This window comes from Anas acuta, chromosome 26, assembly GCF_963932015.1.
Source record: "Anas acuta chromosome 26, bAnaAcu1.1, whole genome shotgun sequence".
Taxonomy (NCBI): domain Eukaryota; kingdom Metazoa; phylum Chordata; class Aves; order Anseriformes; family Anatidae; genus Anas; species Anas acuta.
Window position 1 is genome coordinate 5,507,371 of NC_089004.1, and position 16,347 is coordinate 5,523,717.

A 16,347-nucleotide genomic window follows, 5' to 3' on the forward strand; every position below is an offset into this window, starting at 1 on the left:
GCGCTTCCCCCTGTGAGCACTGGAGCCGGCCCGAGCGCAGCCCTGACGCGGAGCTGCCGGGGAGGTGCCCCAAGTTTTATCCCGCACCGCCCGGGGTGGAGCCTGCGGGGGGGGTTGGGGGGGGGCAGGGACCGGCCTGGCCCCGGCACCGGCCCCGGCCACGGCGCGGCCGCACCTGCTCCCGGGGAGGGTCCCGGCGGCGCCCCCCCCGCCGCTGCCGGGAGCTGCCCTCGGGGACCCGGCGGCGCCCGCCCCCCAGCTCCCAGCCCCGGGGGTTCAGGCTCTTGCTGCAGGCCCGGTTCTGCCCCCCCGGGGGGGGCGCCTGGTGCTGCCCCCGGTGCTCCCGGGCCGGGTGCTCGGCGCTGCCCCCGGTGCCGCTGCAGCCCCGCCTGCGGGGGGGGGCCCCGCCTCCCGCGGGCGCTGGGGAGGGGACGGGACCGGGACCGGCCGGGGTGCGGAGCGACCCCCCCGGGGGGGGGGGGGGGTCCGGGAAGGATCCGGGGGGGGGGCTCGGGGCGGCCGGGGCTGGAGCTCGGCCCGCAGCGCCCTGGGGAGCGGAGCCGGGGGTGATGCCGCCCCCCCCCCTGGGGCTGCAGCACAAAGCCGGAATCCCCCGGGACCGGGGGTCGTGGCAGGCAGCCCCCCCCCGGTGGGACAGGGCCCAGGACGCGGTGTGACCCCGGGGGGGCTGCGGTGGGCCGCTCGCTCGCAGACAATGCCCTGGCACCACGGGGACACACAAAGCTGGGAGAGCTGGCGGCCGCCCCGCAGCACCCAGGGGGCTCCGCAGCCCCGGCCCCCCAGGCAGCAGCGTGGGGGGAGCCCGGGGGGAGCCCCCAAATCCTGCGGCCGTTCAGCTCCCGCATGCTCCCGTCCCGTAGCCCCCGGAGCTGAGCCGTGGAGGGGCCGGGAGCGAGGCCCCTCGGTGCGCACAGAGCCGCGAGGGAGGGCGTTTGGGAGCCTTTGTGGCGCAGCCCCGCGGCCCCCCGGCCGCCAGCCCCAGCCCCCGCGGGCTCTCGGGGGGGAGATGAGCTCAGGCGGCTCCGGCTCCGGCTCCCTCCATTGTTGTCCCTGGGAGAGGGGCCGAGGCAGGGCCGTGCCATTGTTCTCCCCGGGAGCGGCGGCGCCCCGGGCCCACGCTGCCGCCCCTCCTGGGGTCACGGCGCAGCTCGCTGCGTGGGCAAGGCCCCCGGTGGGCACGGGGAGAGGGGGCCCCCATTCCACAGCTGGGCCTCGTGCTCCACGAGGGGCTGCGCTGGGGACAAGGCTTCGCCCCAGAGCCACCTCCTTGGCGAGTGGGACCTCGTCGCCAGCCCTGTGGGGCTGCAGGGGGGATTTGGGGATGTTGTGGCCATGGGGCGGCTGCTGCAGCACCCATGGGACCCATTGGGGGATCGCCCCCGTGCCCCCAGGGCAGGGCTTCAGCCGCCAGCTCCCGGCTGCCGCCCTCCGGCGCGGCTCCGGCTCCTGCCCCGGGGTTCGCTGCCCGCCCGGTGACTCGGAGCCGGTGCTGCAGGGAGCACGTGGCGAGGCTTCGAGGCTGGGTGCAGCTTCTCCTCAGCCTCCAGAGACAAAAGCCGGGAGATGCCAGGATTCCCAGCAGCCCAGATTTTGTGTGTTTAGTTTATTGTGTTGCCCTGGGAATAAATCGTTAAAGATTACCGTCAGACTCGGGTATAATTGCTGTGCGGCATCGGAGGCTCCTGTCGTCTCCAGGGGGAGCGTTCCCCAAACCCCGCACGGCTCAGCAGCTTGGGGAGAGACGATCTGACGAGCAAATACCTCCACAAATCCCGCTGCAGGCCACACGCAGCTCCTGCAATCCGCTTAGCTAACCTGGGCCCCGCGGATTAGTCCCACAGCGGCTCACAGCCACGGAGCAGGCGGCTCACACCACGCGGGGCACCGCGGCCACCGGGGCTGGGGGGTCCCAGGGTCCCGTGGGGACGCTTCCAGCGAGGACCTGGCCGCCGTGCACGGCCCTGCTGGATGGGCCAACGCAGGGCAGGGCGCGGTGACGACTTCTCCACGCCCCTCGGTGCTGCTGAGCCTCCCCTGGTTTTAGCTGGGAGCCCTGAACCTTTTGGGGCCGGTTCTTGGAAGTCCTGTCCCTCGAAGGAAGGGAATTCCCAGGCCTCCTTCTTTGGGGAAATCCCCCACCAGCCCCGGGCAGCAGCTTTCCTCTCTTTCATTTTTTTTCTCTCTCTCTCTCTTTTTTTTTTTTTTTTTAATCTTTTGGACTGAATTCCTGTCTGATTTTGCAGCTTTGGCAAACGGGGAATTTATCGCAAGTCTCTGCATTCCCCTCGCAGGCGCGGGGTCATGGGATTAGGGCAGAGCTGCAGCCTCGCTGAGGCAGAGAAAGGGGAAAGGGGGAAGGAGGGAACCAGGGAGCTCCTCGCTCCTCGCTCCTGCGGCTGCAGAACAAAGCAGGACTCGAGGTGGGATGGGGACCCTCTTCCTCCACGCTTTTGGGGAGCCCCCAGCGCAGAGCAGGGCCCTTCCCGTGGGGCCACGGAGGGGCCGGTGCAGGGTGCGTGGTGCTGAGCTCCCGGCAGCGAGTGGGAGCGTTCCCACGGGCGCAGGGCCAGCGGCAGGGCTCGCGCGGACACACCCCGGCAGGAGGGTGCAGCCGAACCGCTTCACCCCTGCCCGCCCGGTCCCGCCGGGGGGGTGGCGTGGGGCTGCCAGCTGGGGGTCCCGCTTCCCCCTCCCGGCCCCCCGAGCCCCTCGGGGCCAAGCGGCTCAGCCTTAGTCACGGCGCTGAGTGTGACTCAGGGTACCCCTTGTGCTCAGGTGAGCCACCACTGTGAGTAAGGAGCTGCAATCCCCACCCTCCCAGCGCTGATCCGGGAAGGAGCCCCCCCACCCACCACGGACGGAGCCCCCCCACCCATTCGGGCTGGGGGCTGCCCCAGGGCGGGCGGCTCGGGGAGGGCAGCGGGGTGTCCTTGGGCAGGACAACGGTGCTGTGTCGGTGACGCTGGTGGGGCTGTAAACACCCAGGCGTGTCCTTAGGAACACACAATCGGCTCCGTGTGCTGCCCGGCTCTCGGGGACGTGTCCTGGTGGCCCTTGGCACCGCGTCCACGCATCGCCGCCTGGGGACACCTTGGCAGCTGGCCCAGCCTGGCCTCACGGCCGGGCCCCATCTCTGGGGCACCCCACAGCCCTGTGGGGCCCCGGTGCCCGGTGAGCAGAGCCCTGAGGTGAAGCCACCAAAAGGGGGTGACCTGGGCAGCTCCCGCTGTGGGGTGCAGGAGCCCGGAGCCACCTGCGGGCAGCGGTGACCCCGGCACAGCGGGGGGGCTGCCCGCCCGCTGCTGGACCCCGGCTGCCGAGCTCGTGAGCCGCAGCCACGCGGCCTGGCCCCGGCCCCGGGAAGGATGGCGAATCCCTCTGGATATAGCAGCAACCGAACCCAGGTGCGGGGCCATACTTGGCCGTGCCGCGGCCCCGCTGCCCGCGCTGAGCGCAGGACTATTCTGGGCGCCCTGAGCTCACGGCCCCCTCCGGGACGCCGCGCTCCCCGGCCCCGCTGACGCAGGGCGAGCAGCTCCCTGCCAGCCCTGGCGCGCTGCCGGTCCCGTGGCCGGCACCACCCCCTTGGCCCGGGCTGGGATTTGATTCCTTCCCCTCGCCGGCCGCAGCACGCGGGCTTGGCCCGGGTGCAGCCTGGCTCCGCTCGGGGCCAGGCACGGGCAGCCAGCTGGCCCCAGCGCCAGCACCGCAGGGCCAGGACGTGTCCCCACCTCGCCCCCCGCCCGCAGCCAGCACAGGGCAGGGGAAAAACCCAAAACCCCCCGAAATGTGGGCACGGGGTGGGAAGGGGCTCCTGGGTCAGAGACCCCTACCCGCTGCAGCTGAGAGCACGGAGGGGTCCTGGCACCCCCCGGTCCCTGGAAAGCCCCCGGCAGCCTCCGCAGCGCCCAGGCTGGATGCGGCCCCGTCTGCGCTCAGCACCGCGCGGCGGCTTCTCAGCCACCGCGACATTTGTGGGTCTGCTTTAAATCACCGGCTCCAGGAGTCAGATGACAACTCAGCCTGTTGTTGTTGTTGTTATTATTATTATTATTATTATTATTATTATCATTATTATTATTACAAATGCTTGAGCAAGTTGCCAGCCCAGGGGAGGGGAAGGACCTGGGATTTCGGCAGCTGAACCTGGCTCCTCGGCTGACCCGGGCTCCTAAATCAGAGGGAAATGCAACCCCCTCCGCCCAGCCCTCAGCTCCAGCTCGGGCGTTTTGTGGTCCAGCCCGGGCAAGAGCAAAGCTGAGCAAGCTCCGGCCGCGAGCCAGCACCGCCCGCGCTGCACCGCGCCTCCGCCACCGTCCCGGGGCTGCTCCCCAACACCCCTCGCCCAGGGGCTCCCCCAAATCCCCCCAGCCTGCCCCTGCCCTTGCCTCGCCCTCGCTGACCCCAGGGTGATGGGCACCAGGGTGCCCCTGGGGCATCGAGCGGGGTCGCCTTGGGCAGGGCTTGCATCAGGCACCACCGCCAGCCCCGCCACCCCATCCTGCTCCTGCCCCACAGCCTGCCCCCCACCCCCGGGACTACCCACCCCATAATGCCCCGTGCCACCCCACAGTGGGTGGGGTCAGTGGGTTCCCACAGTGCATTATGGGGGGTGTAGTTTGCTGCCCCACTTTGGGGCGCAGCATTGGGGCGCAGCATCCCCCGCACCCATCCCTCAGCCCCACACCTCCTGCCCCATGGCTGGGGGGGAGCTCAGTGTGGCTGCCTGGGGGGGTGTCTGGCTGGAGGGGGGGGGGCACCATCAGGCAGTGAGTGCACCCCCAGGGCACAAACCAAGGGTGTCTGCCCCATCCTGCATGCACGGAGGGGGGGGACAGGGCTGGCACCCGGCTGGGGTCCTGCAGAACCCAAGCCTGTGCCAAGGGCCGGGGGCGATGCCGGTGTGGGGTCCTGGGGGGGGCGTGGGGCAGCCTTAGGGGGAGCAGGAGGTGTGGGACGGTGTGTCCCACGGGTGCCCCAACGCGCTGACACACGGGTGCACACTCAGCGCGGCGGCATCCCCACCCCTCGCGCCTGCCCACTGCTCCACTTGGAGCCGCACCAAGAATGCGGGGACCTCACCCGCGCAGGGGGGGCGCAGTGCCAGCCCCGGGGCCGCAGGCACCCCATCCTCCCTGCTGCTGCCTCGGGGGGGCCAGGGCTGCTCCCAAAGGGACGGGGACCCTGTGGGGTGTCTGGGCACCCCACGCACCACGGGCTCTGGCACAGTGTGGGGTGCAGGAGGGCGCAGACACGAGCACCCGTGCAGGGTCCCCAGCACCATCCCTGCCCTCTGCCGGGGCCGGCACCCACCAAAACAGCGAGACCGGGAGGAGGAAAACAAGCCCCGAGGGCGGGTGGTGCCACAGGAAACCCCAGCCCAGCGGGGCTGAGGACAGGAGGAGGCGCTTCCTCCCGGCCTCGGCGCTGCACGCGCTTGTGCACCCTCTCCGTGGCACCTCGCAGCACACTGCACTTGTGCGCGCACACGCACGTGCTCGCTGCACGCACAGACACCAGCACGCACTCCTGGGCGTGTGCTCGTGTCCATGCACGCTCGCCCAGGCCCCCCCTGCACGCTCAGCCTGCTGCTGCACCCCCTGGCCTGGCCGGACGCTGGCTCACGCCACTCACACACATCCCGTCACGGGCACACGCACCCCCTCGCTTCCCGGCCGGGCCGCGCTCTCCCCCCGGCCACAGTTCCTGTTTATGGTGATGGAGCCGCCTGCCCGGCCCCCCCTGCACCAGGAGGGCTGGCCGGGGTGGGGGGCACCGCCGTGTCCTGCTGCATGGCCCTGGTGCTGCCCCTGCGCCCTGTGCTGGATCCCGGATCCCGGTGCCACTTGGGGCGGTGGAGCTCGTTCCTGGCCGGTGGCCACGTGGGGCTGCGTGCTCCCCCCACGGATGTGGGGCCACGGCTTTATTCTGGGAAGAGTGGCAGGAAATCCTGGTGGGAATGCGAGCCGGACCCCGTGTGTCACCGGCGCTGTCACCACAAAGGAGCTGCTGGGCACCGTGCGCTGGGACGTCCCCGCAGCTCCCCGAGCATCACCCGAGCCGGCTCCGTCCTTCCGCGGGTCCTGCCCCGTCTGCCCGCAGCGGGACCGTGCTGTGCCCATTTCCCAGCTCGGGGGAATCGAGGCCGAGGGGGAAGTGACGTGTACAGGGTCGGGGTGAGTCAGTGGGAGCTAAGAATAGATGGAGGAATCCAGCCCTGGGCCGGACCCACTGCGCCGCATTCCCCAGCACCGAGCCGCGCTGCAGGGCTCAGCTCCCCTGTGCTACCTGTGGGGAAACTGAGGCAGCGGTGGGGGGGAAGTGACTCACCCCACACCGTGGCCTGCTAAACACCCTGCTCTGATTAGATAATGGGCGGAAGGATCAGAGAGAGCCGAACAGCTCCTCATTAAACCTTTGTCTCCCCATTGCGCCTTCAGCTCCCAACGGAGACCTTGGCCACGCTGCCTGGCGCGGGGGCAGCCCTGCCCCGAAACGCCGCTCACACCCGCCGCGTGCTGCAGCGCGTGGGCAGGAGCACGCCCCAACACCCCAGGAACCCGCGGAGGCAGAGGCTGTCCCGGACATAAATGGGGCTGGGGGGGTCCAAACCTGAGCCCCCCATGCTCACAGAGCCCGGAGCCAGGCGCTTCTCCCCCTCCTCGGCGCACATGGCTGCTGAGAGCACCCATGGGACACCGAGAGCCCCCTCGGGTGTGCACGGATCGTGGGAATCCGGCATCCACAGCCCCCTGCTGGGCTGGGGGGGGCGGCGGGCAGGAAACGAGCTCCCCGATCGCTTTGGCAGCGATGGTGAAAGAGGCACCCGGGGCGGAGGAGCTCGAGCGGGCAGGAGGTGCCGTGCCATGGCTCTCCCTGCTCCCCTCCTGCCTTTTGCTCTTTTCTTTCTCCTCTGCCCTGTGCAGGGTGCAACGAGTGCCCAGAACTCGGCCCCGTGGGGTGTTTACTGTAGCGAGATTCAACCCAAGGCCAAGATAGGCCTCCAGATAAGGCCAGCATCGCGGGGAGGCCAGCGGCTCCCGGGCAGCCCTCCCGCTCCTGGGGCCGGGGTCAGGCAGGCAGAAGGTCTCTGCAGGCGGCTGAGTTCGGGTCAGACCGGCTGCACCGGCCCCGCCGCCACCCGGGCTGGAAAAGCCCCCCCAGGGAAGGGGAGGCCGGTCCTGGTCCCACTCCCCCCCTCCCAGCACAGCCCTGCAGCTCGCCCGTGGGTGCTCCCTGCATGGGTGCTGCCAACAGGACCGGCCTGTGGGGCCCCGGTGACGTGGGGCGCTCTGCAGGATTAGGTTTTGAGGGGAAATGCGATACGGCAGCGATAGGTTAGGCTGCAGGAGATTAGATCATCTGTGGTTTTGGGAGCACCAGCAGAGCGGGGTTCTGCTGCAACCTCTGCAGCGCCCGCCCCGCGTTGCCCATCGGTGCCGATCGGCCAAAAACGCAGCGGCACCGACCCCGCTCCCCCCGGCACCGGGAGAGCCTCGGGAGCCTGCGTGCACGCGGGGCATGCCCAGGAAAACAAGAACCAAATAAAAGCAAAAGAGAAACTTGAGAGCAGCGCAGGAGAGCTCCGTGGAGCGGAGACCAAGCGTTGCCTCTCGCCTTTGGCTGCTCCTGAGAGCCAACAGAGCAAAAAGCCTCAGCTTCGGGCTGTCACTGAGGTGAATTGCCAAGGGAAGGTGCTGCTGCTGCTGCAGCCCCCAGCCCCGTTCCCTTCTTCTTCCTCCAGCCACAGCCCTTGGCTGGTGCCGAGGTGTGCACAGAAAGGTTTGAGCCCCTCTTGGAGCCGCAGGAACCAGGCTGCAGCACGGGGCACGGCAGCACCGGGCAGCAAACGGAGCCCGGGCACCGTGGCTCACCAGGGTCACGGCCCCTATCCTGGCACCATGGAGCTGCCCACAACCCCCGGGTGCTCGTGCTCCTCGTGCCGTGCTGGGACCCTGCGCCCCGGGGTGCCCGCACCAGCTCGGGATGCTGCGGGTGCTGCAGCCGGCTGGGGCTCACATCGGGGTCAGGGCCCATCTGCCGGGGCAGGATGTGGGGCCGGACGGGGGACACAATGCGGGGAAGCGGCAAGGGGCGAGCAGGGACAGGGACATCCCGCAGCAGCGTGCACGGCCTCGCTCCCGGCACACCCAAAAACCTCAGCGGAGCCCGGCCAGGGGCGAGCGCGGTGCCAGAGGCGGCCGTGCCGCAGCGGGCGCAGCGTGGCCGGAGGCATCCCCGTGCCCCGCATCCCCACACCGGCTGCTCCTGCACCTGCCTGGCCCCGGGGGGGGACGGGACCGGCCTGCAGCAGCCTGTCCGCGGGGAGCCGGGACGCGAAGGAGCTGGTCGGGGCAGCAGCGGGGTCCGCTCAGCCCACACAGGTGTGGCCGCGCCGGCGGCAGGCAGCGAAGCTCCGCGCCCGGCTGGCCCCGTCTTGCTGGGTGGCAGCAGCCGCCCTCCCCGCGCTCTCCTCCCCGGGGCAGGCACACCCTGTCATTACGCCCCACAGCAGCTGCCGGCGCTGCCCGGGAAGGGAGGGGGCGGCGGGGCCAGGGCAGAGCCGGCCTGGTGGGGACGGGGATGGGGACGGGAGGATGGGGACGGGAGGATGGGGACGGGGAGGATGGGGACGGGGAGGATGGGGAGCCCTCGCCCCAGCGGGGCAGGGAGCGGGCACACGGCCTCACCTGCCCGGGCAGGAGGGTGCTGGGGACCCGCATCCCCTCCCCGCCGGGGCACCCCGTGGTCTCGCGGCCCCGCCGTGGCCTTGGCACGAGGGGGGAAGCAGCCGGGGTCACGGCGAGCAGCTGCCGGGGACGTGCCCGCGGGGCCGCGGGTGCACAATGCCCCCATTGAGGTCCCGCGGGGTGGGGGGGGCGCCCAAGGTGGCGGTGGCAGAAGGGACTCCAGTGTCACGCCAGGCCTCAATCCCGGCTATTTATACCCGGCCGGGGGGCGGCCGCTCCTGCACACAGGCGGCCTTTGAGGCAGCGGGGATGAAAGCGCGGCGCGGGGGCATTCCTGAGGGCAGCCTCCCCGGCTCCCCCCGGTTTCCCTTCCCCACCCCGGGCCCCAGCCGGCGCCAGCCCCGCCAGGAAGAGCCCCACCGGCACAGGCAGCTGCGGCCGCTTCCTCCCCGTGGCCTGGAGAGGAGCGGGGGGCTCGGGGATGGAGGCGAGGGTGGCCCCGTGGTGGAGCGGGTGGTGGGGAGGCTGTGGGGACACCGGCTCCGTGCTCGCCCCGCTCAGCAGTGCTGGTGCCAGGACCTCGGCGGTGCTGGGACCTCGTTAGGCTGCAGCCTGGAGCTGCTCAGGAGCCTCCCAGCTTTACCAAGGGCGAAGTCCCGGCACATCAAAGCTGGCGGGGGCAGCAGGAGGCAGGGCAGGAGCCTTTGGTCCCCACCAGTGCCCAGCTCCACTGCCCAGCCCTTTGCAGCCCACATCGGGGTCCCAGTTGTGCACACCTGGGTCCGGTTGTGCCCCCCCCCATGGCACAGCACCCGGCCCGTCACTGCGGCAACCGCCACCAGCTCCGGGTGTATTTTCTTAACCGGGGCCGCCGTGGGAACCTGGCCGGGTGCCACCTCATTCCGCTCGGGCTTTCTGGGCCGCCTTTGTAGCCGGCGTCGAGCCCAGCTGGCAGCCGCTTCCTCCCGGCCTCCCCCTGCCCCGCGCGGGTCGCAGCCCCGGGCAGGGGGTGGCGGAGCAGGGGGGGACTTTGCCAGGACCCCCACCATGGGGCCGCGTGCCCCAGCCGAGCTGGTGGCCCCCATGCACCCCGCAGCGTTGGGCTGGCTCTGGTGAAGCCAAGCACCAGCGGCCGCCAAAACTGCCCCAAGCGGGGGCTGCGCCCGCAGCCCCCGGGGTCCCCGAGCTCTGCCAAAGCACCTGGGAGCCCGGGGGGGACGTGCCGCCCCCGCTGCCCCGCTCCCGGCTCCGTAACTCCCCGGGGCGAAGCTCCCCGTGCCTGGCGGGGGCACCCACAGCACCCCGGGGTGCTCTCGGGAAGAGCGAGACGCCCGCTCCCATCCCGGCTTTCCCCACCGCTGCCTCGGTTTCCCCCGGGGAGCTCCCGCCCCGGGCCAAGGGTTTGCTGCGCTCGGCAGCGCGGCGCTGGGAGGCTGCTGGCCCGCGAGCTGCACCGGGACAAGCAGCGTCCTGCCGGCTGCAGCACCCGCCGGCGCTTGCACCCGCGCCCACATTTCGGGGTGAAGGAGACGGGCGAGGGCACCCCACTGCCATCTGCCGGCACGGCGCCCCGGGATGGGGCTGGGGGGCTGCTGTCAGCCCCTCGCTGCAGGGATTTTTTCCCCCCCTCCGTGCTCCCACCGCCGGGACAGGGCAGCGCGCGTGGGAGGCGTGCGGAAGAGGAGCATTTTCCAGAGCTGGAAACCCAGAGGAAAAAAGGCTGCAGGACGGAACGGCTGCGGCAGCGCGGGTTAATCATTACAGCAGCGCTCCCCCCGCAGAAGGAAGTGCGAGGATTCGGCCTTCGAGCCACCCAAGGGCGACGTGGCCCAAGGACGCAGCCGGGCTCGCGCTGGCAGAGCCTCTGCTGACCTTCCCACGCCGGGGTGCCCATGGCCACGGCCTTGGGGAGGGGGCACGAAGCCCCAGCAGGGGCAGGGGGGGTGCTGCTGGCTCCCAGGGGGGGGCCCAGCTCCGTGCTCAGCACCCGTTTCTCCCAGCAGGAGCAGGGGCGCCGGGCAGCCCCCGCACCCCGATGTTGCAACGCGGGGCACGAGGCTGCGAGAGGCCGGGCAGGAGCCGAAGCACCGCGGGTTTGGGCAGGGAAAGGGGCGGCTCTGCCAGATGAGTCAGTGCCGCCGGGAGCCAGGGGAATCCTGGGGCTGCGGCGGGCTTCGGGTTGGGATTTTTTTTTTTTTTGTTTTGTTTTTTTGTTTTTCCTGTGGAGAGCTCAAACCTTTCCCCTGCATTTTGGGATCCGGGTGGGACCGTGGAAACACCGTGTGGCCAAGCGCTGGGAGGGGACGGCAGTGCCGGGAGATGCGGCCGGCGGCGCCCAGCCCCTCTCAGAAATCGTCCCCCACGAGCAGAGCCGAAGCAGCAACACCGAGGCTTCACTTTCCAAGCCGCCCCGGCCCCACTCCCCACCCTCCAGCTGGCAGCAGGAGATGCAAGTCATGGGCGAAAACGCCGGGTGGAAAGGGAGGACGTGGGTGCCACGGCCCCGCTCGCGCCGTTTTCCAGCCCTGCTGCCCACCCGGGGCAGACGGAGCCTGGGCCCCGTGACGCTGCTGCTGCTGACCCCAAATTTCCCAGCCCACGGCCCCGCAGCCCCTCGGCTCCTAACAGTGAGGTGCAGGGATGGGGAAGTGCCTGGCACCCGCTGCGGGGTCTCTGACACCTCTCGGACCCCAAAATGTAGCTGGGAGGAGGCAGCAGTGGGGGCTCCTCCGTCCATAGGGCAGGATGGAGGAGCCCCCACTGCTCACCCCAAAATCAGACTACAAATCCCAGCAGGCGCCACGCTGGGGAGGGCCCCGGCAGGGCCGGATCCATGCTTGACCCCCCCGCCGGGTACCCCCCAAAAAAGTCTCCGCTGGAGCTGGCAGGAGGCAGTGGGAAGAGCTGGTGAGCGGCCGCTGACGGAGACACTTTTTTTTTTCCCATCCTAAAAATAGCAGCTGGCCGCTTCCCCAGCTTCCCGGCCTCGCCAACGCTCTTCCATTAGATGAGAAAAAAAATAAAAAAATAAAAAAAAATCAGAAATCAGCCACCTTCCGTCGGAAAGAGAGCGGCTGCGTGTGTCGGGGGAGGCTCACGCACGCCGCAAATAGAAACCGGGCACAGAGGAGAGCGAGAGGGAGCGGAAGAGGGAGCAGGGGGAGCAGGGCCGCCCGGCCCCAGTTATTCCCGAGACGTTTTAATTAGCACTCGTCCTGACTTTGAGGCTTCGCTTCTGCACGGCGCAACGCCTGACCTTTAAAAAAAAAAAAAAAAAAAAAAGGGCGAAGAGAGGGAAAGGGAAGAAAAAGGCACTGGAGCAGCTCAGGAGCTGGGGAGCCGGCTGAGCTTCAAATAGGCTCAGCGTCAGGCACTCAGAGGCTTTTAATAAGCTCCAGAGTGAGAAATTTAACACCACAGGCCTATTTTTGATCGCTTGTGGAGGGGGGGGGGGGGGGAGAGAAAGACAAGAGAGAGCGAGAGGAGGGGGAGGAGGTGGCGGGGAGAGGAGGAGGCAGCCGAGATTACATCCTGGGTGGCAGCGCTGAAAATAGCCGAGCTCCCCCCTGGGCTGCGGGAGGGCAGGCGGGGGGCGAGGGGAAAGGGGAACGGAGCAAGGGGGGGGGACGGTCACGCCGCACGCCTGTGCCAGGAGGGTTTGAGCAGCAGCAGGAACCCGAAATCCCCCTCGGGAGGACGGCAGCGAGTGCGGAGCCTCGCGGTGGATGGTGCCGGGGGCATCCTCGGGCCCCTCGCCCCAGCCTGCTCCTTCCTGGCAGTTTTGTGATGCATGGGGGGAGGAAAACGAGCTCACTGCAGACAGGGGAGCAGCTCGGGGGGTCCTCCCAGCATTAGGGACACCAGCGCTGCTCTGGGGAGCCCCAAAGCAGCCCCAAAAGGAGCCAGCAGCTCCAGCAGAGCGCTGCCAGCCCCCCCCCACCGCCCAGGCTGAGGACAGGCTCCCACCCAGCACAGCATCTGCTTCCCTCCCGCACCCAGCCCCCCCCCCAGAGACTTCCCCCTGCTCCGCACGCCACCCGCGCGTGCAAACAGCCCAGAGCAGCAGCGGGGGGAAGGGGGCAGAGCCGGGCAGCTGCCGTCCAGCTGCAGGAAGGACCGCGAGGAACCAGCAGAGCCGATTCCTGCGGCGATTCCTGCGGCGACGGAGCCGGGAGGCTGAGCAGAAACAGGGCGGGGGAGGCACGGCAGGAAGCCTCTGCGCTGCCCTGCGGACGCCTCCTCCCGTGCTGCCCTAATCCCGCCGTCCAGGTGGATTACCGGCACTGGAGGTGGCTGACAGCGCGGGGAGGGAGCTCTAAAACCTGCCCGATAAGCCCGGGGTGAGATCTCCCACGGGAAGGCGCAGCACAAAAGCTGGAGCTGCAGCTCGGCACGGCGCCCGCACACCCCCAGCTGACCCTGCCCCACGCACCCAGCCGCCGGCGCAGCTCGAGCTGCAGTTTGACGCCTCGGAAGAAGGTGACGCGCCACAAGACAGGACTGCGTTTCCTTTTAATTGATCAGAGCGGCTCCTCCGCCTCCATTTGTCCCGCACCATCTGTACAAACGGGGAAGCCAGAACAAGTAGGACAGGCTGGGGTTTCTCTGCAGCGACAGTGGGATTCCTGCAACACACAGAGGCGGAGCTGCTTTGAACATGAGGGGGGGCTCGGCAGAGCAGGATCCCCACCCGAGGCCTCGCTCCTGCTGCTGAACGGCTGCGAGCGATCTCAGACCTGACCTCAAGGGCCACAGAGCAGAGGGAGCAGAGACCAGGGGGACACGGGGGAGCTGCTGCCCTGCTGTACCTGCTGCGGAGAGGCCGTCTGAGGCTCCGTGACTCACCTGCCAGGCACAGCGCTGCCGTGCAGAAAGCCTTCCGACTGCCAGCACGTGGGAAGAAAAAGAGATGAGGCAGAGACTTAGCAGGGCGCAGAGAAAAATGGGCCAGGAGGTAAGCGGCCTCGCCTCGCCTCCCCCGAGACAGAAGCTGTTTGTTTGCAGTGGAAGGGAGTGTACGAGGAGCAGAGGCCGCACCGCTCCCCGCGGGGCCCCAGGCTGCTCGCACGGCCGGCCCCGGGGCTGCCCGGCCCCGCGGGGACCCGGAGGCAGCGGCGAGGCCCCGCTCGTGACCGCAGAGCTGCCGCCAGCTCCCGGAGGCAGCGCCGGGCCCTGCTGCCATCTAGCGGCCCCGGGACGGCTCCAAGCACGGCCCCGCCGCGGCCCCCAGCGCTGACGGAGGGGCCGAGAGGGGCAGCCCCCCTGTCACCGCTCCCAAAATGTGTCACCGCTCCCAAAACGCCAGGCGCAAGCCCTCAGGATCCCCTCACAGCCCGGCCGGCCTGGCTGTGGCGAGGGGAAGCTCCCCGTGGGCAGCAGGGAGCGAGGACTCTTCTGCAGAGTGGGTCTGGAAGTCTCAGCAGGGATGTCGGTGACGCTTACCAGATTACTCCAGGGCTTTCACAAGGGCTTCGTTGGCTTCGACTTTAATCTGAGCTTCTGCCTTAGCAGCTTCGTCGGACGCAGCAGCCACCTCGGAAATGGCCTTCTCCAGGTTTGATTTAGCAGTCTGAGCACCAGAACACAAGGAACAGGTCACTGAGAGACCCCCACGAGGCGGGTGGCTGGCCCACAGCCCTCGAGTCACCCCCCACCCCACCACCACACTGCACGGGGCCCCACAGGAGGCTGCAGGAGGCTGTTTAGGTGCCGGGCTGGCAGCAGGCACCTCATCACCAGGCCCTGCTGGGGAAAAGCTGTTCCCGAGATGAAGAGGGGTGGGGAGGGGCCCGATCAGCATCTGTCCCAGGGCAGGGATGCGGCCTGGGGAGGGGTTCACGACTGCTCGGCTTCCTCTCCCCGCAGCCTGCCGGGGAGGAGCAGCCTTTGATCCCCATCAGGGGGGGAAGCTGGGGGTGAAGGCGCAGCCCCGGGGCTCTGTGCGTGCTCTGCAGGCACAGGAAGCTCCGGAGACAAGGAGAGAAGCGAGGAGCAAAACCTCCCGGCTGCGGGGACGCGCTACTCACGGCCAGGTCCAGCATGTCCATCGTCACCGCCTCCTCCGCCAGCACCTGCACCGTGGAGTCCGCGTTCACCGTGACGGAGCCGCTGCTCACTGCCAAGCACAGCGGTGTCAGGGGGGGGCTGCCAGGGGGGTCAGCACGCGGGGCAGCTCTGGCAAGGAGCCCCCGGGGAGCCCCAAGCTCCCTTTGCCAGATTAAAGCCTTGAAGCCCAGCCTGTGACCTTCCCCCAGCCCCACGGCGGCGTTAGCCTCGTGTTAATTAAGGGAGGGGGGAAGCAGGGAAAGTTCTGCGAGGGCAGGGTGGGTGCTGGGGGACGGGGGTGAGCGTGGGATGCTGGCAGCAGGGCGATGCTTGGACCAGTGACCCCGAAGGTCTTTTCTGACCTTTTTTATGATTCTTTGACTGAGTGACCTCTGAGCAGAAGCAAACCTGAGCCCCAAACTGCCTCGTGCTGAGCCCCCTGTCCTGCAGCATGCCCCCAGCCAGGCAGGACACCCTCCTGGCTGGGAAGGGGGAGACCCCTAGAGCCAAATGAGGCCCTCCTGGCCCAACAGATCCCCCTGACAGCCCCCCCAACCCCATCCCCATTGCTCCCCGTCCCCCCCGGCCCCTCAGAGCCCCCTGACAGCCCCCCCAACCCCATCCCTGTCCCTCCAGGCCCCACAGAGCCCCTGACAGCCCCCCCAACCCCATCCCTGTCCCTCCAGGCCCCTCAGATCCCCCTGACAGCCCCCCCAACCCCATCCCCGTCCCTCCTGGCCCCCTAGAGCCCCCTGACAGCCCCCCCAACCCCGTCCCCACCCCCCCCGGTCCCCCCCGTCCCCTCAGGGCCCGGTCACGGCCTCCCCACCCCCTGTCCCCCCCCACCCCTCACCGAAGTACTTGGTGGCCGTCCCGTCCTCGCCGTACACCGTCACCACGCCGGGCTTGAGGACCTGCAGCGTGGGGACGTGGGCCGCCAGGATGCCGAAGGAGCCGGTGAGGGTGGGCACGTCCACCTGCCTCACGGCCGCACCGTTATAGAACACCTGAGGGGGGGGGAGAGACACAGAGAGAGCACCGGGGGGGCACCGGGACGGCACCGGGGGGGCACCGGGAGCCGCCGCCCGCCTCCTACCTGCGTGGGGGAGGCGAAGGTGAAGGCCATGGCGGCCGGGCCGGCCGCGGGCTCGGCGTAGGAGCGGGCCCAGGGCGGCGGCAGCGCGGCGAGGCGCAGGAGGCGGCGGGCGCTCAACATGGCGGCGGCGGCGGGCACGGGCCGGGCCGGCCAAGGGCGAGATGAGGTGGGGGGGGGGGGGGGGGGGTGGCGCGGGGCATGCCGGGAGTTGTAGTCCGCACCCAGCGCCTCAGGACTACAAGGCCCGTGGGGCGCCGGGAGGGTGACGTCACGGGGAGGGCCGCGGGGGTGCATGGGAGATGTAGTTCTGTGGAGGGTGGTCTGTGCCCCCCCCCTTCAGGGTGTTTGTTTTGTTTGTGGTGGTTGTTGTAGGGTCGGAGACGGGTTATGGGGGAGGGGGGAGGGGGGAGGGGGGGTGCAGGTAGGGGGCTGGGGTGTGGTGGGGGGGAGGGAGGGGCGGTGGTGCTTGGGGGTGGGCAGGGAGCTGAGGGCTAT

At 69.6% G+C, this 16,347-nt stretch overlaps 1 protein-coding gene across 4 annotated transcripts; it reads right to left on the reverse strand.

Moving 5' to 3' along the window:
* Positions 1-13,208: 13,208 nt before the first annotated feature.
* On the reverse strand, positions 13,209-16,161 carry ATP5F1D (ATP synthase F1 subunit delta). 4 transcript variants are annotated; one of them, XR_011090038.1, is made up of 6 exons: positions 15,853-16,161; positions 15,610-15,763; positions 14,738-14,826; positions 14,154-14,280; positions 13,520-13,594; positions 13,209-13,357 (listed from the first exon to the last, which is right to left on the reverse strand). XR_011090038.1 is itself a non-coding variant. In XM_068661600.1 (6 exons), the coding sequence occupies exons 1-4, from the start codon at positions 16,144-16,146 to the stop codon at positions 14,158-14,160; spliced, it is 660 nt and encodes a 219-aa protein (XP_068517701.1). In that variant the 5' UTR covers positions 16,147-16,161; the 3' UTR covers positions 13,209-13,336; positions 13,557-13,594; positions 14,154-14,157. The 4 variants fall into 4 exon arrangements, 3 of the variants coding, with proteins under 3 accessions (XP_068517701.1, XP_068517703.1, XP_068517704.1); XM_068661600.1 differs by having other exon boundaries at positions 13,209-13,336; positions 13,557-13,594; XM_068661602.1 differs by having other exon boundaries at positions 13,557-13,594.
* Between the last annotated feature and the right edge of the window lie 186 nt (positions 16,162-16,347).

Coding starts and splice junctions, on each gene's coding strand:
- ATP5F1D (XM_068661603.1), bottom strand. CDS start 16,146: ATGCACCCCCGCGGCCCTCCCCGTGACGTCACCCTCCCGGCGCCCCAC. Junction 14,827..15,609: donor GACGGCCACCAAGTACTTCG/GTGAGGGGTGGG, acceptor TGTGCTTGGCAG/TGAGCAGCGGCTCCGTCACG. Junction 14,281..14,737: donor TGGACATGCTGGACCTGGCC/GTGAGTAGCGCG, acceptor TCTGGTGCTCAG/ACTGCTAAATCAAACCTGGA.